General features: G+C 43.3%; 1 protein-coding gene across 1 annotated transcript in view; it reads right to left on the bottom strand.

Annotated features, from left to right (window-relative positions):
• Positions 1–24,659, bottom strand: part of LOC145517360 (uncharacterized) — a 177,096-nt gene that overhangs the window by 131,018 nt on the left and 21,419 nt on the right. Inside the window, exons 5-8 of the mRNA XM_081519636.1 lie at positions 15,078–15,278; positions 14,792–14,894; positions 11,572–11,621; positions 10,966–11,050 (exon numbers count right to left, since the gene is read on the bottom strand). Of these exons, the coding sequence (XP_081375762.1) occupies positions 10,966–11,050; positions 11,572–11,621; positions 14,792–14,894; positions 15,078–15,278 (439 nt within the window). The remainder of the gene's footprint in view (positions 1–10,965; positions 11,051–11,571; positions 11,622–14,791; positions 14,895–15,077; positions 15,279–24,659) is intronic.

Raw genomic sequence — 24,659 nt, 5'->3', positions numbered from 1 at the left:
AGTACCCTATGATAAATTTGAGGATTTGAAATAGTGCAACTGAAATTCCATCACCTCCACTAGCTTTGTTTGTAGCGATGCTTCCTAAGGCCCACTTGACTTCGTATTCCAGGATGTCTGGCTCTAGGAGAGTGATCACACCATCGTGATTATTTGGGTCATGAAGATCTTTTTAGTATAGTTCTTCTGTGTATTCTTGCCACCTCTTCTTAATATCTTCTGCTTCTGTTAGGTCCACACCATTTCTGTCCTTTATTGTGCCCATCTTTGCATGAAATGTTCCCTTGGTATCTCTAATTCTCTTGAAGAGATCTCTAGTTTTTCCCATTCTATTGTTTTCCTCTATTTCTTTGCATTGATCATGGAGGAAGGCTTTCTTATCTCTCCTTGCTATTCTTTGGAACTCTGCATTCAAATGGGTATATTTTTCCTTTACTTCTTTGCCTTTCACGTCTCTTCTTTTCTCAGCTATATGTAAGGCCTCCTCAGACAACCATTTTGCCTTTATCGCATTTCTTTTTCTTGGGGATGGTCTTGATCACTGCTTCCTGTAAAATGTCACGAACCTCTCTGGCAGGTATGCGGGTTGATTCTAAATGTGATTTTGCCCCTCCTAGCATCTTGCTGGGGCTTCTTCTTTGCCCTTGGACATGGGGTATCTTTTTGGTGGCATCCAGCATTCTCCTGTCACGGTTGTTCAGCAGTGAGCTGTAATTTTGGAGTTCGCACAGAAGAAGAGGAGAGCACATCCTTCTACTCTGCCGTCTCGTAGCAGAGGACTGGAAAAGGTCAGTTTTCATTCATCTCTCAAAGAAAGGCAGTGCCAAAGAATGTTCAAACTACCGCACAATTGCACTCATCTCACACGCTAGCAAAGCAATGCTCAAAATTCTCCAAGCCAGGCTTCAACAGTACGTGAACTTCCAGATGTTCAAGCTGGATTTAGAAAAGGCAGTGGAACCTGAGATCAAATTGCCAACATCCGTTTGATCATCAAAAAAGCAAGAGAGTTCCAGAAAAACATCTACTTCTGCTTTATTGACTACACCAAAGCCTTTGACTGTGTGGATCACAATAAACTGTGGAAAATTCTGAAAGAGATGGGAATACCAGACCACCTGACCTGCCTCTTGAGAAACCTGTATGCAGGTCAGGAAGCAACAGTTAGAACTGGACATGGAACAACAGACTGGTTCCAAATCAGGAAAGCAGTATGTCAAGGCTGTATATTGTCACCCTGCTTATTTAACTTATATGCAGAGTACATCATGAGACATGCTGGGCTGAATGAAACACAAGCTGGAATCAAGATTGCCGGGAGAAATATCAATAACCTCAGATATGCGGATGACACCACCCTTATGGCAGAAAGCGAAGAAGAACTAAAGAGCCTCTTGATGAAAATGAAAGAGGAGAGTGAAAAAGTTGGCTTAAAATTCAACATTCAGAAAACTAAGATCATAGCATCCAGTCCCATCACTTCATGGCAAATAGATGGGGAAACAATGGAAACAGTGAGAGACTTTATTTTTGGGGGCTCCCAAATCACTGCAGATGGTGACTGCAGCCGTGAAATTAAAAGGCGCTTGCTCCTTGGGAGAAAAGCTATGACCAACTTAGACAGCATGTTAAAAAGCAGAGACATTACTTTGCTGTCAACAAAGGTCTGTCTAGTCAAAGCTATGTTTATTCCAGTAGTCATGTATGGATGTGAGAGTTGGACTATGAAGAAAGCTGAGCGCTGAAGAATTGATGCTTTTGAACTGTGGTGTTGGAGGAGACTCTTGAGAGTCCCTTGGACTGCAAGGAGATCCAATCAGTCCCTCCTAAAGGAAGTCACTCCTAAATATTCATTGGAAGGACTGATGCTGAAGCTGAAACTCCAATACTTTGGCCACCTGATGCAAAGAACTGACTCACTGGAAAAGATCCTGATGCTGGGAAAGATTGAAGATGGGAGGAGAAGGGGACGACAGAGATGAGACGGTTGGATGCCATCACTGACTCAAGGGACATGAGTTTGAGTAAGCTCCGGGAGTTGGTGATGGTCAGGGAAGCCTGGTGTGCTGCAGTCCATGGGGTTGCAAAGAGTCAAACACAAATGACTGACTGAACTGAACTGATAATAAACTTTGATTGAAAAGAATATGAAAAAGAATGTATATGTATGTGTACAACTGAGTCACTTTGCTGTACAGAAGAAAGGAGTACAACACTGTAAATTGAAAAAACTATTTTTTCAAGTTTTGGAAAAGTCAGCAATAGTCCAGCATTTTCTCAGAAAGACAACCAATGCCATTTTAGCTATACAAGCCTTATCAAAAAATGAAGTCTACAAAAGAATGTCTATTAAGCCCTTTGAAGTAATACATCATGTACACCCTATCTCAGTCCCTCGTTCAAATATCTTTGTTTGATGACGTATATTTGGTGGAGCCATGGGTCAGGACCCTGCGGCTTTTAGCACAGAGCATTAGCGCTCCAAACAGAGTGCTAATGAATCAGCTATTCCATAGGTTGCTCCCTTCTGTAGTAGTGTTCTACCACAAGACAGCACATCCCTCTCAGGTATGGGAAGAAGAATCAGTGTAGCTGATCTGGGCACCAAGACTCTGGGCAACTCTTAGTGCAAAATCTGTCAGAGTCCCTAGGAAAAGGGAATGAATCCTGCCCTCAACAAATACCCATCCAACCCCAGGGCTCCTGAAGCTGCTTTCACAAGTAGTAAAAGTTGTCAGCCCGTGATCCATCATTTTTGGTAGGCCTGCCTCCTCACAAAGCTGAATGATGAAAATCCTCCATTAAGCTCACCCCATACACACACACACAAAATTCACCCATCTCTTAAAATAGCTGTAAAACTCCTCCGTATGCTTTTCTCCTACCACAAAATGAGACTAACACCCACGAATCTTAAAGGAATATTTCTAAAGTACCATGAGTCAAAGCAGTGAGAAATTATGTATACATGTTATTACAGAAATGTCTAAAATGATTAAGAAGGGATTCATTTCAGCATCAAAAATCTTTACAGCTTTCCAACATCATGGAAAAGTTAGCAGATATAAAATACTTTATGACATTTCTCAGAAAATAAAAGAGAGGAATGTAAATTTCAAAGAAATAAGAAAGTGTCACCAAGAAAAATGTAGAGCAAAAGATTTAAAATAGAACTCCTGAAACTGAAAAACAAACCCTTTGTGGGCCTTGGTAACAGTAATGATGATATTCAAGATGATTAATAATAGAGTCAGCACTCAGAGAGCCTGCTTACCAAGCAAGGCATTCACAGATTATTCCACCCATTAGTGGAGGCAGAACTTGAATACTTCTTTTAAAGAGGAAAGCCATATAGGAAAATCAATCCTGTGTCTTATCAAGACAATTGTCCTCTCTTTTCATTGGTAGTTTTGATTATTGTAAACAATGCAGAAATGAAACAGCATACTGTTAAATTTTGTTTTCATTTTTCTTTGTTGAATGTACTGTCTCTGTTTGGTTAATACATGATTTAGTTCAAACCTTCACATAGACAAATTTTATAAAGTATGCTTTTCGAAATACACAGTTTTGGTTCCTTACATGTTTGGATCAAATACTTTGATAACATTCTTTTAAAATTTAGTCATGTGTTTGAGTTTCCAACCTACAGTACAAATGAGCCAGTAAACCATGGGCTGTCTGCTCCTATTTATCTAATAGGGCAAAATCATCATCAATCACAGGGAATCATTTGTTTTCTTGAAACAAGTCATACAAGAAAGAATATTGCATTGCAGCATGACTACAGTCACATTGAATTTAGCATCCCCAAGCCTAGGATACAGGTTTTTGGTCATGATCTCTGGTGACCTCAGCCTGCAGTGGCTTGAAGCAGGGCTTCGGTTCCCAGCCAGAGACAAAGCCAGGTCTTGGCAGTGAGAGAACCAAATCCTAGCCATTAGACCAGTGGCCAGTGACAAGGGCCCTGGCCCTTTTCTTTGCAAAAAATGAATTTCCACAAAGATGGAAAGTAGTGAGCCAAAAGAGTACAATACGGGTGGATAAACACACAGGCAGACTTGAGACCTAGTCTCACCCTTCTGGCAGCTTAAATCACTTCTATGGGGCATTTATCCCAGGTTTCTTTTGGCCAATAATTTTGATCTGCCTGGTTCACAGTCTATATTTGGCTTATCTCAGGGTCATCCCTTGTGAGTCAAGATGGATTCCACTGAAGAGGCTTATGGGTAGTGAACATCAGTTAGCATCACTCCACTTTGACTACCATGGAGCCTTTTTGTGCATGTGTGGTCAGGGAAGTGTCCTGATTTTGAAAATGGTCTCTTATCTTCTATCTGGGCAGGACCAGCCACTTCTCTCAATTGTCCTGCCATCGATATTTTGGATTTTCAGTCCACAGGGGACGACTCTCCAATCACTTTAAACTGGCAATGGAGGGGGGCATCCACCTCTTGCCTCAGTCAGGTTCCTACTTTGTATTCGAGTTAAAGATCCTCCCATCTGGTCATAATCAAGCTCCCCTTAAACAGGGAATGACCTTGATTTCTAGGCTAAGGGCTGGACTGTCTTCCTGGCTAAGTCTCTCTATTTATCCCTGGTGAAAGGTTCTTGAAGAACTTATTCATCTGTTTGGAGTTGTTGGGCAGAGAGGAAAAGAGCCTTTAAAAGGCTAAAAGGGAATCCTTCAGCCTAAAGTGTATTGACACAAGATAATAACTCAAATATGCGGGAGAAAATGAAGAGCCAGAATGGTAAATATGTAGGTAAACAGTAAACACTTTAAAAGCATATTCCCGCAGCATGTGGGATCTTAGTTCCCAGCTCAGGGATCAAATCCACATCCCCTGCATTGAAAGCTCAAAGTTTTAACCACTGGATTACCAAGGAAGTCCCCTTCCCTTAACTTCTTATGTACAGATTGTATAAAGTAACAATTATTAGCACTGTGTTGTCAGATTTCTAATAAGAAATGTAACATATAATGATATAACAATTATAGTATAAGAATAATAAAGAAGAGGAAAGGAACAGAGCTACATTGGAGCAAAGTTTCTGTGTTTTATGAAAATTGAGTTAGTCTTAATCTATAGGAGCTTGTGATAAATTAAGATGCATTTTATAACTCCTAGAGAAACCATTGAGGGAATCACTGTTTAAAAAAAGTTTAGAAAATCAATGAAGGAATTAAAACAGTACTTCGAAAATATTTTCTTAACAAAAAAGAAGGCGGTAAAAGAAGAGAGGAATAAATAGGCAATTCAACAGAAATTGTTGGAGATTTCAATAACAAGATTCAATAATTGATAGAGCTACTTTATAAAAAATCAGCAAGGATACAGAAGACTTAAACAGCACTACCAACCAACTCAAACTATATTTCAATAAAGTTGTGAGGTTTAAACGGCTAATAAATAATATGAAAAAGAAAAATAAGTGGCTCTGTTTGGCTGAAAATGCTTGATCTCATTATAAAAAGAAAATGCAAATTAAAAGTGTATTTAAGATACAGTTTTACAGCTCAGTTTTGTTAAGATTAAAGTTTGTAACACATCTGACTGATAAGTATACAGGCAGTAGGCAGCCTTATTTATGGCTAGGAGCAATATTGATCTGGTGTCTCCTCCATGGGAAGTGGTTTGGCTTTATCTATCAAAATTTAAAATTACATGTTCCTTGACTCAGTAATTACATCCTACTCCCACTAATGCCAAATAATGAATTTACATTCCATTTGCTACAAGCAAAAGATTGCAAACAATCCAAAAGTCCATCATCCACAGTATACCAAGATAAATTATGGCATAACCAATGAGTAGAATCTAACGTATTTGTAAAACTATGCAGCTCTATGTGAGGTATTTGGAAAAGATTTGCAATCTCTAGTGCCCAAAAGTAAAAGCAGGACAGTGTGTATAGAGTAAGCTGCCACTTGTGAAGTAGGAATAAGTACAGGATTATGCAGTAAAAGCATTCATATGTTCTATACTCATCTTCAGGGAATGAAGATGAGTTCCTTAAAAACAGGGAAATAATAAAACTTCATTTTCAGTGTCTACTCTTTTGTACTTTTGAAATTTCATTATCATGTGCAAAATATCAAAAGCAATAACAGCCTGATAATTATCTTTACAAAGGGGCTTTGAATAAGCTTAAAAGGGATTTCAAGAGAGTACTGGGCCCATGCTAAATGGGATAGAATATTTCCATTCTGATTATTAATCTAAAACATCGAGACACTCATTGATATCCTGGTTTACAAGTCCTTGCTTGTCACTATAGCAACAACTACAAATTTGGACTTTAAAATACTTCTGTTTGGGAGAAATTTCTATTTAAGTACTAGAAAAGTTATTTAATTCAAGCTTGACTTTTTGTATGGTGGAATTATTTTTTGAAAAATCAAACATTCCATTTTAAGTGAACTTTTTTAAATTGAGGGTTTATTTTCCTATAATCCATGGTTGTAAAAAAATAATTCCAGAATATTATTTCAGACTGTTGGAAGTTCAGAGGATAATTATGCTAAAAACGAAAAAAAAAAAAAAGAAAAAGCTCCTTTGACACACACTTGGAGAGCAGGAAGCATTGACTCCTGCTCTCATAGAGCTAATGGTGATTCAGCATCCTTGAAGCAAGGGTTTCCCCCAATGGTCTCATATAGACACACGTTCCTTATCAAACCTCATTACACCAAGTATTTTAGGTCTCTTAAGCCTTTTTTTGGTAGCCCTTTCTTTCCTGCCTGGGATTTTTTTTCCTTTGGTGTCAATGTTATGTTTTCTGTTAATTTTATTATGTCTCCTCAAAACCTGAAAATTTCCAGTTAATGAAACTTCCAAAGTTGAAGCACCAAGGAGCTGAAGACTGTCAGAGAAAATGAAATATCAAAACCTACATGGTAGACAGGATGGAAAGCTGATCTTACCATCTCTCCCAGGCTTTTTCTACTAAAGAAGCTCCACACCGACTCCTAAAGACCTAAGACTAACACTTGACTTCAGACCGCTAATGCTTTTCTCTTTTAAATACAACCAAATTGACTTAGAATTTTTTTCCCGTGCCATTTAGCAAACATTAGTTGAGGGACTGTATGTCAGAGACAGTCTGCTTAGCATTAAAGAGGGGAAAACAAGTCAGTCCCAGTCCAACCTGCCAGGAGCTCAGAGTCCAAGTGGGAAGACAGCCAGGTACACACATAATTGTGATAAAACATGTAAAGTAGAGGACACTGTGAAGAAGGAGGTGATTCTGAGACAGGCTGGCATCTGGGACCCGAGATTCTCTGCTCTAACTTCTTTTGGAAAAAACCGAACGAACTTTTGGTCAACCCAATTTAAAAATGTGAGTTGAAATTTGTTAGGTGCTCAGGCAGCAGGCAGAGGACTGAACCAGTATGCTGTGTTACGGGAAATACCTAATAGTGAGACTTTAAAGAAAAATAACCCTGAGGGGTGGTGGTTGCAATGGCAGGGATGGAGGAGAAGTCAACCCCCCCACGCCCCCGCCAGTCTACCTTTCTAGTTTCTCCTCACTTACCTAGGAATCTGTGTTATAAACCCAGGAGAATTTCACAGGACTTGGGTAATTCAAATATTAGATTTATAGGTAGCTTGCAGACTGTAAATTAACCTATAAACATGCCTTACAGAGCTGTTTGCAGTGGGTAAAGTGTGGAAGCAACCTAGATGCTCACTATTTTGAGTATGATTAAATAAATTATGATAGCTCCATGATATGTAACAGTATGAAATTATTTTAAAAACTAAGGTAGTAACAAGTGTGCAACGAACACTGGGGTACATGTGTCTCTTTCAGTTATGGTTTCCTTAGGGTATATGCTAAATAGTGGGATTGTCAGATCATATGGTAGTTCTATTTCTAGATTTTTTAAGGAATCGCCATACCGTTCTCCATAGTGGCTGTGTGTGCCAAGTCACTTCAGTCGTGTCTGACTCTTTCCGATCCTATGGACTGCTCCTCTGTCCATGGGATTCTCCAGGCAAGAATACTGGAGTGGGTTGCCATGCCCTTCTCCAGGGGAATCTTCCTGACCCAGGGATCGAACTTGTGTTTCCTGCAGCTCCTGCGCTGTAGGCAGATTCTTTACAGCTGAGCCACCAGGGAAGCCCAATGTGGCTGTATCATTATCCTATGTAAAACAGACAGCAAGTGGGAATTTGCTGTGTGACAAAGGCAACTCAGCCCAGTGCTCTGACAACCTAGAGGGGTGGGATGGGAAAGGAGATGGGAGGAGGCTCAGGAGGGAGGGGATATATGTATACCCGTGGCTGATTCATGTTGACGGATGGCAGAAACCAGCACAATATTGTAAAGCAATTAGCCTCAGATTAAAAAAAAAAAAAAAAATCAGAAAAAAAAAAAACCTAAGGTGATGTTACATGTACTAAAATAGATTCACTCCAGGATATAAACTTAAACATTTAATGAAATGACAAAAAACTAGGGTTGACCGTGTATACTGCTCTTTGTAGGGGATTTTTAAATGTGATGCATACATTACTAGATATGTTGTTGCTGTTCAGACCTATTAAACACATAATGGTTATCAGTTTTTAAAAATCAGACAGCTCAGGAAGTCATTCTCTTCCCCCATTCCCTCTTTCATCTGTGAAAATAAACAAGCTGATACTAACCAGGATGGTTATAGGAAGAGAGATGGAGCAGGGACAAGAATTCATATGCAATCGCAGAGTTTCCCTGCAGAATTGAACACGGTCAACAAAAACACCACATATAATACTTTAGCTGGGCTTCCCTGGAGGCTCAGCGGTAAATAGGAGATGTGGGTTCAACCTCTGGGTCAGAAAGATACCTTGGAAATGGACACAGCAACTAACTCCAATAATCTTGCCTGAAAAATCCCACGGACAAAGGAGGCTGGCAAGCTACACAGTCCTCAGGGTCATAAAGAGTTGGACACGACTTAGCAACTAAACAACAATACTTCAGCGAGAGTTTTTTTTACCAGCATACTGTTCTTTAGATAACATATAAAATCTTATTTTTCTTTCTTTGGGCATATATACAATTGTTGTGATTTCAGAGGCAGAGGCTTGGGGACTGTCAAGCTGGTCAACTGCGTGTCTTCTGGAACACAAGGACTCTGTCTGCCAAGCATTAGAGTCTGACATCAGGGTAGCAAGCTGTTCTGTTTAACAACAGCCTGGTGCTATAAGGAGCAAAATGAAAAGTGTGGATGTTTTATAGATGCCCCTGTGCTGTGGATGTGGTTGTGTTACAGTTGGTTCTGCCTCAAAGGTGTCATTTTGAAATTTGTGCTAGCAATGAAACTAACATTTGCTATCTTTCATGTACCTAAGGGCTTCCCAAGTGGCTCAGTGGTAAAGAACCTGCCTGCCAATGCAAGATCTCCTGCAGGAGACGCAGGTTCAATCCCTGGGTCGGGAAGATCCCCTGGAGAAGGAAATGGCAACCCACTCCAGTATTCTTGCCTGGAGAATCCCATGGATGGAGGAGCCTGGAGGGCTACAGTTTATGGGGTCGCAAAAGAGTCAGGCACAACTGAGTGTCTAACACCTTCACTTTCATGTACCTAAAAGTTTCAGTCCACTGTATTTTTTTTTCCCAGCCTCATAGCTTGCAGGATCTTATTTTCCCAACTAGCAATGGAACCTGTGCCCACTGCGGTGGGAGTACGGGGTCATAAGCAGTGGACCACAGGGAAGCCCCTGAGACATATTTCAGTCATTGTGTGTGCCTTCCATGACTTGCACACGTTCCTCACGTTCCTGGTTTAAGAAGGGAAAACTGGACTCCATTTTAATCGACTTCTGTACACTAGCACAAAATAAAAGGAAAGAAAAGGGAAGATATTTTAAAACTGGAAGCATCTGGAGTTCATAAATGACCAAAGCAATAGGACACATCCCAGTTTTACTCATAACAAAGGATCCCGCAAAGAAGGGCCTGGAAGACCATTTTCCTCCCCCCTCACAGCTCTGAGGAAATCAAGGGAGGCTGAACTATTTCTCTGGTTTCACTGGAAGTGGGGATATTTAATGATGACAAATTAAGAAGCCCAGTGCCTCACCGGCTGCTGTCCACTTGGATCACAACGTGCTGCCCAGAAGCGGTGATGCTGACCTGCCCGCTTAGCCTGTAGCCCTCACGGCCTCCAGACCTCAGCCTCCACTACTGGATCCTTCTTAGCCTCCAGTCTGACCCCAAACAGCTTTGCGTGCTAAGTCACTTCAGTCATGTCTGACTCTTTGCAACCCTATGGAGCCCGCCAGTCTCCTCTTGTCCATGGGATTCTCCAGGCAAGAATACTACAGTGGGTTGCCATTTCCTCCTCCAGGGGATCTTCCAGACCCAGGGATCGAACCCAAATCTCTTATGTCTTCTGCATTGGCAGGCAGGTTCTTTACACTAGCGCCACCTGGTAAGCCCCAAGAGACACCTTTGAGGTTAAAAAACTAAGTTTACAAAGCTGGAGTCCTTGGCCATGTGAACTCTAGATTATTACGACTAGAATTTGAAAGGCCTTTCCTGACCGCCTGTGCGGCATGCGGTGGTCTGATGAGAAGTCAAAGCTGGGGCTTCCCTTCTCCCAGCACCTGTGATGTGTCCTCCAGGGGAATCGTGTCAGAACGGAGGTTTCCCAAGCCAAAAATACATGACCAGCTTTCCAAAAGAGCCGTCACAAAGCATCCATCTGACTCGCTTGGGACAAACACACTCCCCTGCAACCCTTCCCTATCCTTTGTTCACACACAGAAATCCATTCTTTCAATCACATTTCTAAGCTTGGAAATACGCTGCTCACATGATAATGTTAAAGGGACACTTGAGAGGTCATCCACCAGACATGGGCAAGCAGTTCCAAAATCACGTAGCAAGGATTCTCCAGCCAGAGCATCGATCTGCATTCATTTCCCTCCATTTGTAATCAGCCTCCTGTCAGCCAGTGTCCACACTCACCACATCATGGAGCCAAAAAGATGTGACCATGGTCTGTTTCTCCAGGGGAAGATCTCTGTAACTGACAGACATATGCAGACACGACCTGAAAGGCAGGAGAAGCTCAAGTTCTTTTAGACCATACAGAATCTGATACAAATTCTCCACTGCCCTTATAAACGGTGCATTGCTGTGCTAAAAATAGCTGTTTGGGAGGATGAATGTTACTTGTCACGAACCAACTCTAGAGGCTCTGGTTCATTCTGGACCATATTCAAGACATCCAACACCCCCATACACCCTTTGATGTAGATCAAAAATTCAGGTTGTCTTCTGTGCTTCTAACCAACTGGCTACACAGCTCAAACTTCCTCAATCCCCTCCCGACATTCTACTTCTTTGCTAGAGTGGCTCACAGAACTCAGGACCAGTTTACAAGATCCTAGACTGATTACAAAAGGACATAACCAGGAACGGCCAGATGGGAGAGATGCAAAGGGCAAGATTTGTGGGAAGGGGGGCCAGGCTTCCATGCTCTGGGCACCAACACTATGGTGGCATGCCCACATGCTTACCAAGAAATGCTCCAGGGACCGGGGAGGCGGGTTCCAGAGGGAGGGCACATACCTATACCTACGACTGATTCTTGTTGATGGATGGCAGGAACCAACACAATACTGCAAAGCAATTATCCTTCTATTAAAAATACATAAATAAATAAATAAACAAGAAAAAAAAAAGAAACTCTCCATATCTGTCCTTTTGGGTGTTATGAAGGCTTCATTTGCAGGCATGATTGATTAATCATTGGCCGTTGGTGACTGAACTCAATCTCCAGCCACTTCCCCCCTCCCCAGGACATAGGGGTGGGCTGAAAGTTTCAGCTCTCTAATGCTGGTGGGTTTCCCTGACAACCAGCACGTCCACTCTTTGGTCACTTCAGTTCAGTTCAGTCGCTCAGTTGTGTCTGACTCTTTGCAACCCCATGAATCGCAGCACGCTAGGCCTCCCTGTCCATCACCAACTCCCAGAGTCCACCCAAACCCATGTCCATTGAGTCGGTGATGCCATCCAACCATCTCATCCTCTGTCATCCCCTTCTCCTGTCCCCACTCCTTCCCAGCATCAGGGTCTTTTTCAATGAGTCAGCTCTTCACATCAGGTGGCCAATGTATTGGAGCTTCAGCTTCAATATCAGTCCTTCCAATGAACACCCAGGACTGATCTCCTTTAGGATGGACTGGTTGGATCTCCTCACAGTCCAAGGGACTCTCAAGTCTTCTCCAACACCACAGTTCAAAAGCATCAATTCTTCAGCACTCAGCTTTCTTCACAGTCCAACTCTCACATCCATACATGACTACTGGAAAAACCATAGCCTTGACTAGACGGACATTTGTTGGCAAAGTAATGTCTTTGCTTTTTAATATGCTGTCTAGGTTGGTCATAACTTTCCTTCCAAGGAGTAAGCATCTTTTAATTTCATGGCTGCAATCACCATCTGCAGTGATTTTGCAGCCCCAAAAATAAAATCAGCCACTGTTTCCACTGTTTCCCCATCTATTTGCCATGAAGTGATGGGACCAGATGCCATGGTCTTAGTTTTCTGAATGATGAGCTTTAAGCCAACTTTTTCACTCTCCTCTTTCACTTTCATCAAGAGGCTCTTTAGTTCTTCTTCACTTTGTGCCATAAGGGTGGTGTCATCTGCATATCTGAGGTTATTGATATTTCTCCCAGCAATCTTGATTCCAGCTTGTGCTTCCTCCAGCCCAGCGTTCCTCATGATGTACTCTGCTGCTAAGTCGCTTCAGTCGTGTCCGACTCTGTGCGACCCCAAAGACAGCAGCCCACCAGGCTCCCCCATCCCTGGGATTCTCCAGACAAGAGTACTGGAGTGGGTTGCCATGATGTACTCTGCACATAAGTTAAATAAGCAGGGTGACAATATACACCCTTGACTTACTCCTTTTCCAATTTGGAACTAGTCTGTTGTTCCATGTCCAATTCTAACTGTTGCTTCCTGACCTGCATACAGGTTCCTGAAGAGGCAGGTCAGGTGGTCTGGTATTCCCATCTCCTTCAGAATTTTCCAGTTTATTGTGATCCACACAGTCAAAGGCTTTGGCATAGTCAATAAAGCAGAAATAGATGTTTTTCTGGAACTCTCTTGCTCTTTTGATGATCCAGATGGTGTTGGCAATTTGATCTCTGGTTCCTCTGCCTTTTCTAAAACCAGCTTGAGCATCTGGAAGTTCACGGTTCTCGTATTGCTGAAGCCTGGCTTGGAGAATTTTGACCATTACTTTACTAGCATGTGAGATGAGTGCAATTGTGCAGTAGTTTGAACATTCTTTGGCATTGCCTTTCTTTGGGACTGTAATGAAAACTGACCTTTTCCAGTCCTGTGGACACTGCTGAGTTTTCCAAATTTGCTGGCATATCGAGTGCAGCACTTTCACAGCATCATCTTTGAGGATTTGAAATAGCTCAACTGGAATTCCATCACCTCCACTAGCTTTGTTCGTAGCGATGCTTCCTAAGGCTCACTTGACTTCACATTCTGGGATGTCTAGCTCTAGGTGAGTGATCACACCATTGTGATTATCTGGGTTGTGAAGATCTTTTTTGCACTGTTCTTCTGTGTATTCTTGCCACCTCTTCTTAATATCTTCTGCTTCTGTTAGGTCCATACCATTTCTGTCCTTTATTGTGCCCATCTTTGCATGAAATGTTCCCTTGGTATCTCTAATTTTCTTGAAGAGATCTCTAGTCTTTCCCATTCTGTTGTTTTCCTCTATTTCTTTGCATTGATTGCTGAGGAAGGCTTTCTTATCTCTCCTTGCTATTCTTTGGTCACCTCAGGGCTTTCCAAAACTTGCCTCATTAACATAACAAAAGACAACTTTACCATTCACAGCATTTAAGAAACTCCGCATACTACTCAGCCATCTAAAAGAATTAAACAAGGCCATCTGCAGCAACATAGACCGTGTCTGGTGTCCGGGCTCAGTCATGTCTGACTCTCTGCGACCCCGTGGACTGTAGCCCACCAGGCTCCTCTGTCCATGGGATTCTCCAGGCAAGAACACTGGAGTAGGTAGCCATTTTCTCCTCCAGAGGATCTTCCCAACCCAGGGTTAGAATCCTGTCAATACAGGAAAAAATGGGTTCAATCCCTGGTCCGGGAAGACCCCACATGCCGTGGAACAACTAAGCCCATGCATCGCAACTACTGAGCCTGTGCTCCAGAGCCCAGGAACCGCAGCTACTGAAGCTCACTCACCCAAGAGCCTGTGCTCCACAACAAGAGAAACAGCTGCAAAGAGAAGCCTTCACACCACACCTCGAGAGTAGCCCCTGCTCTGGACAACTAGGGAAACCCGCGTGCAACAACAAAGACCCAGCACAATCAAAAACAATAAGTACATAAATAAATTTTAAGAAGAAATGTATTTAATAAATAAATTTTAAGAAAGTTATATATATAACTCAGTTATATATATAATTGTGTCTCTCTGCTGTACAGAAGAAATAAACACAACATTGTAAATCAGCTATGCTTCAATAAAATTTTTTAAAGAAAAAGAAATTCCAAGAGATCTGTTCTGGGATGGGAACAAAAATGAAATATATATGTCTCACTATAAATCACAACATCACAGGCACAGTTGACATTGTGGCTGGATAATTCTTTGTTGCAGTGGGTTACCTTGTGCATTGTAATATCTTTAGTAACATTCCTAGCTTGTATCTACCTAACCCCCTTTATGACAACCAAAAATGTCTCCAGATATTGCCAGAGGTCCCCTCAAGGGCACAATCACCCTCAGCTGAGACCGCTTACCTCAACGATGAGGGTAGAAGATTTAGGGAGGCCTCCAGAACCACAGAGGTCGGACAGTAGGACCTCAGGCAGGCTGGTTGAGGTTCAGGGACAACTCTAGTCTCTAGAAAAGATGTGGGGTGTAGACCCATCAGGGTTTCAATTGTTGAAAATGGCCTCACCCTAAGTGGCTTGAGCAATAAAAGATTATCTATTAGAATAGGACCTAAAAAGTCCAGAGATAAGCTAACTTCAGGTATGTGAGTAATTCATCAGTGTCAGGGAACCGTTGACCAAAATCGCCCACCTTGATAGGCATGATGATGACCACTTGCATGAGCTGTCTCACAGTAGGAGGCCCCGACAAGGAACACGGTGCTGGGAGAATCTGGGAGGGACCAAAAGCAGGGAGAAGATGCCTGCCCATACAATGTCTTGTCAATCTCCCAGAATCCTTTGCACTGGAGTCCATCTTGGCTGAGAGAGGTACTTGCCACCAGGAAGGACCCTGAGTCAGAACAAATATGGGCCAAGCAAGATGACTGGCAAGAGACAACCAGGAACTAACCCCATTACCATGAACCCAAGACTTTGAGCCACATGGCAGAGCAGTCCTCCTGGGTTCCCTTACCCTGCACCCTTATTTCTGCCCGGGCACCCATTCCCAATAAATCCTCTTGCTTCATCATCACATGTGTCTCCTGGGACAATTCATTTCTGAGTGTTAGACAAGAGCCCACTCTCGGACTCTGGAAGTCCTGCAACATCAGGACCCCATTTCTCTCCATTGCTGCTCTCTGCTTTCCTGTATTATATGGCCCCTTCTCATGGTGGCAAAGCCCCACCACTCCAGGTCTCATCCCACCAGCTCAGCAATCAACCCTGACATGAAGAGAGCTTCCCTTTCTCAATATTCTAGGTTAAAAAAAATTTATGCTTATGGCTGATTCACCTTCATGTTTGGCAGAAACCAGCACAATTCTGTAAAGCAATTATCCTTCAATTAAAAAATAAATAATTTTTTTTAATATCACAATTGGGTCTCTTAGACCATTGTGTCTCATTTCAGACTGATCTGAGTTGGGGAACATGAAACTGATGAAACTGATGAGTTGGGGAACATGCCAAGTGATCAGCTCTGAGGCACATGTCTCTCCTGGATTTGGAGTTTCACCCAAGGTACCTAGGTTATCACTGGAGGTTGGAATGGCTCCCAAAAGAAACTCTCAAGATGCTAATACCAGAAAGGGGCACTGGACAGGTGCAACAGTGTAAGTTAGCAGTTCGAGCCTAGGGAAACCAAGGCACTAGACCAGAAATCAAGGTAAGGGCTCTTGTTCTAGTATAAATAAAGAGACCCAGTGCTGGCCTCTGGGCATAAGCTGCTCAGATGGAATGCTATTTATAACTGTTTTCTCTCAAACTTTCCTTCCCAGATCTCTGAGCATTTATTAAACATGAAGAGTTTTATGCATTCAAATAACAGCGTTTAATCTTTCCCCCTGCCTGGTTCTATTTGCATACCTTTGCCTTCATTCTGCCCTTTCTGAAGATCCCCTGGGGTAAATTCGGACTTGGACTGCCTCCTTCTCACTTGATTACAGACAATTTCTGTTTTCTGCTGCTCACACACTGACGGATGGTGACCCAGTGGGGTCTGCTAACTGCCAGGTTGAGGACAGGGAGGAAGATTTATAATATCTTGGCCAGGCAGTGGGAGCAGCATATTTCTTCCTGACTTAGCTAGTAAGCAACTGATGTCCAGAAAAGAAAAAGAAGAAGAAGTGTTACTCACTTAGTCGTGTCCGACTCTCTGGGCCCCCCAGGACTGTAGCCTGCCAGGATCCTCTGTCCATGGCATTCTCCAGGCAAGAACACTGAAGTGGGTTACCATTCCCTTCTCCAGAGGAGCTGCCCAACCCGGGGATCGAACCTGGGTCTCCTGCATTGCCGGCACATTCTTTACAGTCTGAGCCTCTAATTTACGTCCAGAAACAGAATGCTTTTTGTGGTTTCTGCCTTCATCTTCACATTATAGTCTCCCTGTGTGCCCGTCTGTGCCCAGTGTCCACAGATTCTCTTTTGATAAGGACATCAGTCACACTGGATTCGGGGCCACCCTGACTCCAGTGTAACCACATCTTACTGATTACATCTGCAATGACCCTTTATCTAATTAAGGATAAAGTTTTCAAAGTACGGTCTCCCTAATGAGACCATAGGTGCGATTTTCACTTGTTTAAATGCTGATTCCTTTTATAAAGTCTTTCTGAGGGTTTCTCTGCGAACTATGTCTTGTTACATCCATCTCAGGTGACACACTGTTCAGGATATGAAAGGAGCAGCTGCATGTCCCTTATAAACCTGCACTTTTCTGCTTATTTAACTTATATGCAGAGTACATCATGAGAAACGCTGGGCTGGAAGAAGCACAAGCTGGAATCAAGATTGCCGGGAGAAATATCAAAAATCTCAGATATACAGATAACACCACCCTTATGGCAGAAAGTGAAGAAGAACTAAAAAGCCTCTTGATGAAAGTGAAAGAGGAGAATGAAAAAGTTCACCTAAAGCTCAATATTCAGAAAACTAAGATCATAGCATTTGGTCCCATCACTTCATGGCAAACAGATGGGGAAACAGCGGCTGACTTTAATTTTTGGGCTCCAAAATCACTGAAGATGGTGATTGCAGCTATGAAATTAAAAGACGCTTACTCCTTGGAAGGAAAGTTATGACCAACCTAGACAGCATATTAAAAAGCAGAGACATCACTTTGCCAACAAAGGTCCATCTAGTCAAGGCTATGGTTTTTCCAGTAGTCATGTATGGATGTGAGAGTTGGACTATAAAGAAAGCTGAGTGCTGAAGAATTGATGCTTTTGAACTGTGGTGTTGGAGGAGACTCTTGAGAGTTCCTTGGACTGCAAGGAGATCCAACCAGTCCATCCTAAAGGAGATCAGTCCTGGGTGTTCATTGGAAGGACTGATGTTGAAGCTGAAACTCCAACACTTTGGTCACCTCATGCGAAGAGTTGACTCATTGGAAAAGACCCTGATGCTGGGAAGGATTGGGGGCAGGAGGAGAAGGGGATGACAGAGGATGAGATGGTTGGATGGCATCACCGACTTGATGGACATGAGTTTGGGTAAACTCCGGGAGTTGGTGATGGACAGGGAGGCCTGGCGTGCTGCGATTCATGGGGTCACAAAGAGTCGGACACGACTGAGTGACTGAACTGAACTGAACTTCTGATCTCACCATGTGACAAACTGCAGGGGGTCATGTGAAAATGCAGAGGCTAGTCTGTTCTCATAGATTTACAGCTGTTTTGCCCAGTGAAAGCTCCTGAGGACAGCAACTTTTGTTCATCGAAGACAGTAGAGTGTCTGTAGAGGAACGAGCCTGTGCTGATGACATCTGCATCAGCATCTGCTGGCCCATGGTTTCGCCTGCTCTGCAAATAGCAGTCTTGGGTTCCCAGTGTCTGGGATGGACCTGAAAGGGATGCTTTCAGTGTGTTCATCCCTAAATGATAACACAAGAGTTGTTCATTTACAAGTATAAGAATAGTCAGTGGATTGGAATACCAGTCCAGGTTGCCTCTCATTCGGAAGCTGATAACAAGCCTGCACGTCTACTGTGATAATTTTCTGGTCTGGAGTCCTCTTCCACTGTGCAAGCTTGCTGACGCATCACATAAAGCTCTGTCCTGCTCTTTTCTGTACTAAGGCACTGCATGGCAGTGTCCTGCAAAGACTTCAGATCTTCAGAGTCTTATTTTGAATCTTTGTTTTGACTCTCAAGAGTCTGTGATCCGAAACTTATTTCACATCTATTTTCTCATCTCTGAAATGTAGGCACAGCTCTTTAACAACATTGTGCTGAAGTATACCTGTGAGTCTGCGCGGCATTGGGCAAAATGGGAGCTCTACCCACAGTGGCAGTTGAATTGTTTCAGGATTTCTGTTTACCACTTGAAATAATCCTTGGTTTCTGTGTTAGTGACCATAAAATATTTTCTTTCACTCTCATCTTTACAGAGGCTTTCCTCTTCTAACCCTCAAGACAAAATGCTAGCCACCTGCTTTATTTATTAACCCAGAAAAAAAGAAACCTCTCTGCTTGGTCTGCAGCCAGTACACAAGAGCACTCTTCCAGGCCCAGGGTGGCTCTGACTTGGACCACTTAGTGATGCTCCGTGGGTAACACTATTAGCATCCCACCCGAAGAGCCCTCCGGAGACAGGACAGCCATCCCAAGCCTGATGCGGTGTTGGCTATGGAATTGTTTGCTGTGAAGATAACAGTCAATTAAACACACACACATCTCAGGGGGTATAACAGATGCTTTTGTGAAAATAACCTTCACTAGGAATTGAGCTCTACTTGATACAAAGCATCGCTTACTACAGGGCGAAACACATTTGTTGAGACCTGTTCCCCCTAGCTTCCTTTTCTCACTTCTTCATTACTCCCAGATGGCTTGTGCAGAGGATGCTGTCATCTGCCCAGCTGAAGGAAACAGAATCAGCTCATAAGCACATCTCTGGTAACAGAGACCTAGGCAAAGCAATGGCTCTTGAGGGACTCTTTGCATATTTCCTTACTGCATATTCAGAGTCCTTAGCATCTGATTATGGGGCTTGTTTTCCTGGCTGGTCAGTCTCACCTTTCATGTGTATGTTCTGCTTTCAGCTCGTCCCTTGGGGTTTTAGCCTCTGTCATGTAGCTCCTCTTAGGAAATTTCTAAGCGACTCATTCCTTTAGTAAACCTAAGAGGAAGAGCTTCCGCTAGGAGTTGAGGATACGTGTATAACTGAGCCACACAGGAACACGCACCAGTTACAACAGCTGATGGACGTGCAGGAGCTGCAAGCCCCGGGGCAGCCCGGAAACAGCACATCTCATCAGAAACTGAAGCTTCTGAGCAGGTCCCTCCCCATGCTCCAACAGAAAGGCTGCACGCCAGGCAAGACGGGGGAGAGCCATGATCTCAGATGTCCTGCCCAGCCAGATGTGACCCTCAGGCGCAGGGCTCCATCTGTGGTGGGAGAGTTGGCTAAGAACACAGGGGCATGGTCTCAAGGGTTCTGCTGCTAAATGAAGCAGAAAGAACCGTCACACAGGGTCAAAGGGTTGACTACATATTTCTTCACTCCTCTAGATCTCGGTTCAAGGTGGTCACAAATGATTCCTCATATGCGAAAGGGGTTTATGGCCATTCATTCATGAGGACTCCTGGGTAATTCTCTGACAGGCCCAGGAGACAGAGACTGAGCTGTGGAAATCACCTCCTGCACCCCCAACCCGCCACCCCCTTTCCCCACCTGGATCCACACCATGACCGGTCTCTGATGGTGCCATGGTTATTCCTGTTATTCTTGTTCTTGCTCTTATTTTTTAAGGAATAAGAATTTGTTTTCTGCTTTCTTGCTGTGAAATAACAGCTCCTTGCATTGTATTTCATAAGCACCAAATTAAATGGATGGAGGGATTGCAACAAAGAATTTTATTTTTTTTGTAAATTACATGTTTAGGAATCTGTAAGTAGGCTAAGAGGATAATAAATTCTGAGGCTAATTCACAGGAAGGCATGAGCCTTAAACTGACCACAGCCGAACCTCCACAGGACTAATTTTATAAACAGAATAAATCTCAGATAATACAATGAAGGGCTCAGAACTGTCTGTCAGGGTGCTTGATGGAGACATGCAACCTTCTGGTTCTAATTACAGCTGGAGAAGCAGGTATCAATAGGATTTGCAGAGAGCAAGACACCCTCCAGTGTACCAATAGGACCTGTTTCTTTTCTTTCCAGTTCAGAATGGAAATGAATCCGACATCACTATGCTTCTTTTTAATGCCAGTAAATTCTCAAGTGCTGCCCATAAGGCCCCAAACATCATCACAGGGTCAATTAAAGTCCAAAAGGAGAGTTTTTGAATGGGTCAACCCACCATAAAATTTCTTCATTACTTTTATTTGTGTTCCCACAGAAACAAATAATTTGGAGGCAGATCCTCAGAGACAAGGACTCCAGTATAGAAAGTTTATTTGGGACACAAAGAAAACACCAGAAGGAGAGTAGGAAGTGACAGAGGGAAGAGAAGGTGGCCAACAAGAGTTATGGAGCAAGTCACTAGAGGGGCGACTGGAGCTCACCCTGTGGAGACTCTGGGAAACAGAATAATATTCACATCAAAGCAAGTTCCCCTGTAAGTGTTATGGGCTGAATTACATCCCCAAAGAAATGCTGAAGCCCAAACCCTCAGGACCTGAGACTGTGATCTTATCTGGGAACAGTGTCATTGCAGGTGGAATTAATTACGTGGAGATGTGGTCCCATTAGGACAGAATGGGCCATTCATCCAATATGCAGTAAAAAAAAAAAAATGTGAAAGTCGCTCAGTCGAGTCCGACTTTTGTGACCCCATGGATTATACAGTCCGTGGAATTCTCCAGACCATAATACTAGAGTGGGCAGCCGTTCCCTTCTCCAGGGGACCTTCCTGACCCAGGGATCAAAGCCAGATTTCCCGCATCACGGGCGGATTCTTTACCAGTGAGCCACCAGGGAAGCACATCATCCAATACAACAGGTGTCATTTCAAGAGGATGATGTGAAGACACTGGGAAGGATGTCTTGTGGAGACAGAGCAGAGATGGGAGGGACACAGCTGAACGCTGAGGATTGCCAGCAGCCAAGGCTTCTAGTTACAGTCTCAGAGAGAGTGTGGTCCTCATGACAACACCTTGATCTTGAACTTCTAGCCTCCAGAATTGTGAAAGAATACATTTCTGCTGTGTTAAGGCCCCCAGTGTACTGCATTTTGTTGTGGAAGTTCCTAGGACACTCTCTGAGGATCTGGGCTATTGATCCACCACCACTTGTCAGCGGTTGAGGACAGCTCTACCAATGGCTAAAGAAAGCCATGCCCACAGTTCTTCTGGACTTTCAGCCACAGACAGAGCAGCCTTTCTAGGTTCCAGAAGCGTCCTCAGTGTAGAGACACCCACACGGCAGCTGGGAGCACAGGGACATAGTGTGAGAGGTCAGAGCTGGGCTTCACCTCCGAGGTGCCTACCAGACAGAGTCCAGCTCTCTAGATGGCTCTCAGAACAAGAGCGATTTGAGGTCTGAGCAGCACTCAGTGAGCTCTTGCTGGTTTGAAGACCGTGGGGGGCAACTGCCTCTAGAAGCCAAGCCGTGTGGGGTCCCCTACTGACAGCCAGCCAGCAGGAAAAAGGAAAACAAGATTCTGCCAACAACCCACAGGAGCTTGGGTGTAGATTTTCTCCCCCAAGCCTCCAGAGACATGCCAACTAGCCAACACCTTGACGCTGGCTTCTTGAGGACTTTTCAGGCCACCAAGTGTTGGTGAGGCTTGCCATGCAGCACAGCTCACTGAAACAAGCCCTTATGCCCGTGCTCACACGGGAACACTTGCCTGGATTAAGTGTGTTGCATGCACTGTCTCTAGCTTCACCCCAACCTTGAAGTCAGTCCTGTAGAATTATCCCATTTCACAGATAAGGAAACCGAGTTTCACAGAGGTTGAGCAACTCATATATATACATTTACCACTAATGTCCCTGTTATCTCTACTCTTGCCTTTTAATGATAAAACAACACTTGAACCTCTGAGTTTTTAAGGTCATTTCCCAAAGGGTGTCACAGAAAGAGATTCTGGCGCAGACATTGACAAGAGCTGGCTTCTTGCCCTTTTAGGAAGGCAGGCATCACTGCTGCAAGGCTTCCATATGCATGTGCCCAGAGGCATGCTGACTGCTCCAGGAAAGCAGCGGGGAGCAGAGGCCCTCTAGGGCAGCAAGGGTCCACCTACACTCACCATATGTCAAGTAGGGACACGTGAGCATTTGTCTAAGAGGTAAGCATTCTCAAAGTTGTCACCTGGGAGCATATGGCCCTTGGGATAGAAGAAAATGCCCCACTAATATACCAGGTGTTCAACACCATTTGCCAAAAAATGTATGTTATTTAAGACAGCTTTTTAATTTTTGGAGGAAAGTAGAGAGGTGGTTTTTCCTGAGGCAACTTTCTAGAACCACTCAGTTATACTCAATAAGCTGCAGCTACTATATACAGGGAAAATGCATAGCCAAACAGTAGTGAGATTGTGCCATGCTCTTAAAAATATGGCCCCAGATTATAATCTAGTCTATTAAATATCATTCATATGACCAAATTGAGAAATAGGCAAGAGATCAGAACAATCACTTCACAAAAGCAGGAATCCAAGTGTCCAATAGACATATGAAAAGACGTTCAACTTCATTAGGGCGTCAGAGAAATGTAAACTAAAACTCCAAAGAGACATCATTGACAATCCACCAAAATGGCTAAAATGAGAAAGACATTTTACACTGACATTGTAACTCAATTGCTGACGTGTGTGGGGCCTGACTGGAAATGTCAAATATTGCTGATGAAAGGAGTATAAATTGGTCTTTTAGGATAGTCTTGAGCAGCATGCACCCAATTTGAATGTACTTTTACTATAGTGAAGTGAAGTCGCTCAGTTGTGTCTGACTCTTTGCAACCCCATGGACTGTAGCCCACCAGGCTCCTCCGTCCATGGGATTCTCCAGGCAAGAATACCGGAGTAGGTTGCCATTTCCTTCTCCAGGGGATCTTCCTGAACCAGGGATCGAACTCGGGTCTCCCTCATTGTAGACAGATGCTTTTACTGTCTGAGCCACCAGGGAAGTCCAACTTTTACTATGTGACCTAACAATTTCACTGTCTGGTATGCCCAGCAGAAATGTGTGCTCACCATCTGACATACAAAAGAGTGTTCATATATACCTGGATCATAATGTGGTACTTGAAAACTGACTTTCCACATAGGAGACCTAGTCAGTAGTCCCAGGCTTCTGTCCCTCTGACAGACATTTTCTCTGGGGTGTCATCTACCCAGAGCCCCCAATGTGAGTTTGGCCTGTAGGGATTAGAATAGTGGCTCAATTTATTAGCTGTGTGGCTTTGAACACATCATTTAAGCATCAGTTTTCCTGTCTTTGAAATGGAGGCCATAGCGATGCTAATTTCATAAGAGTTCATAATGTTACCATAGACACAGCAGCTAGAACAGTGCCCAGCACACAGTAAATGCTCCATCAGTGTGATCCCTATCAAGGCTCTCTCCATAGTTACGCACCAGTATGCAGGCTTCCCAGGTGGCTCTAGTAGTAAAGAACCCACCTGCCGATGCAGGAGCCACGGGAGATACAGATTCAGTCTCTGGGTTGGGAAGATCCCCTGAAGGAGGAAATGGCAACCCACTCCAGTATTCTTGCCTGGAGAATACCATGGACAGAGGAGCCTGGAGGGCTGTAGTCCATGGGGTCGCATGGGGTCGCAAGGAGTCGGTCGTGACTGAAGCAACTTAGCGTGCACATGTACATGCAGCGGCGTATTTCAGGTAAACTCGGGACAATTCAGCTCGGGGTTCACTTCCTATAAGTGCTTCAGGCAACGGACAGGTAAGCATCAGTGATACTGCTAAAATCAATATTGTTAGATTTTAAAATTATGTACCTATATTATGCTGATCAAAAAAAAACTAAATTAAAAAAGGGTTAATCTTTGGACTCACTGAGTCTTTAGTCTAAAAAGAACAACAAAGCTGGCAGTATTTATAATAAAATACTGCAATGCATAAATTAAATGTGTTAATAGTTTACAAATAACCACCCAGGTCCACTGGATGCTTTATGGGATACTCAGAAAACCATGGTTACCAGATGGTCCTCAGTTGGCCAAAGCCTGCCAAAATGAAGATACAAGAAGGGAGCAACATGTTTTTGTTTAAGGACAAATGACATATTCAAAATTTAAGACTATTTTGGCTCTCAGTAATACAAT

This window comes from Giraffa tippelskirchi, chromosome 8, assembly GCF_054371585.1.
Source record: "Giraffa tippelskirchi isolate mGirTip1 chromosome 8, T2T-mGirTip1v1.2.pri, whole genome shotgun sequence".
Classification (NCBI taxonomy): Eukaryota; Metazoa; Chordata; class Mammalia; order Artiodactyla; family Giraffidae; genus Giraffa; species Giraffa tippelskirchi.
Note: the sequence above shows the minus strand (reverse complement) of the source record. Positions and strands in the feature narration are given on the sequence as shown.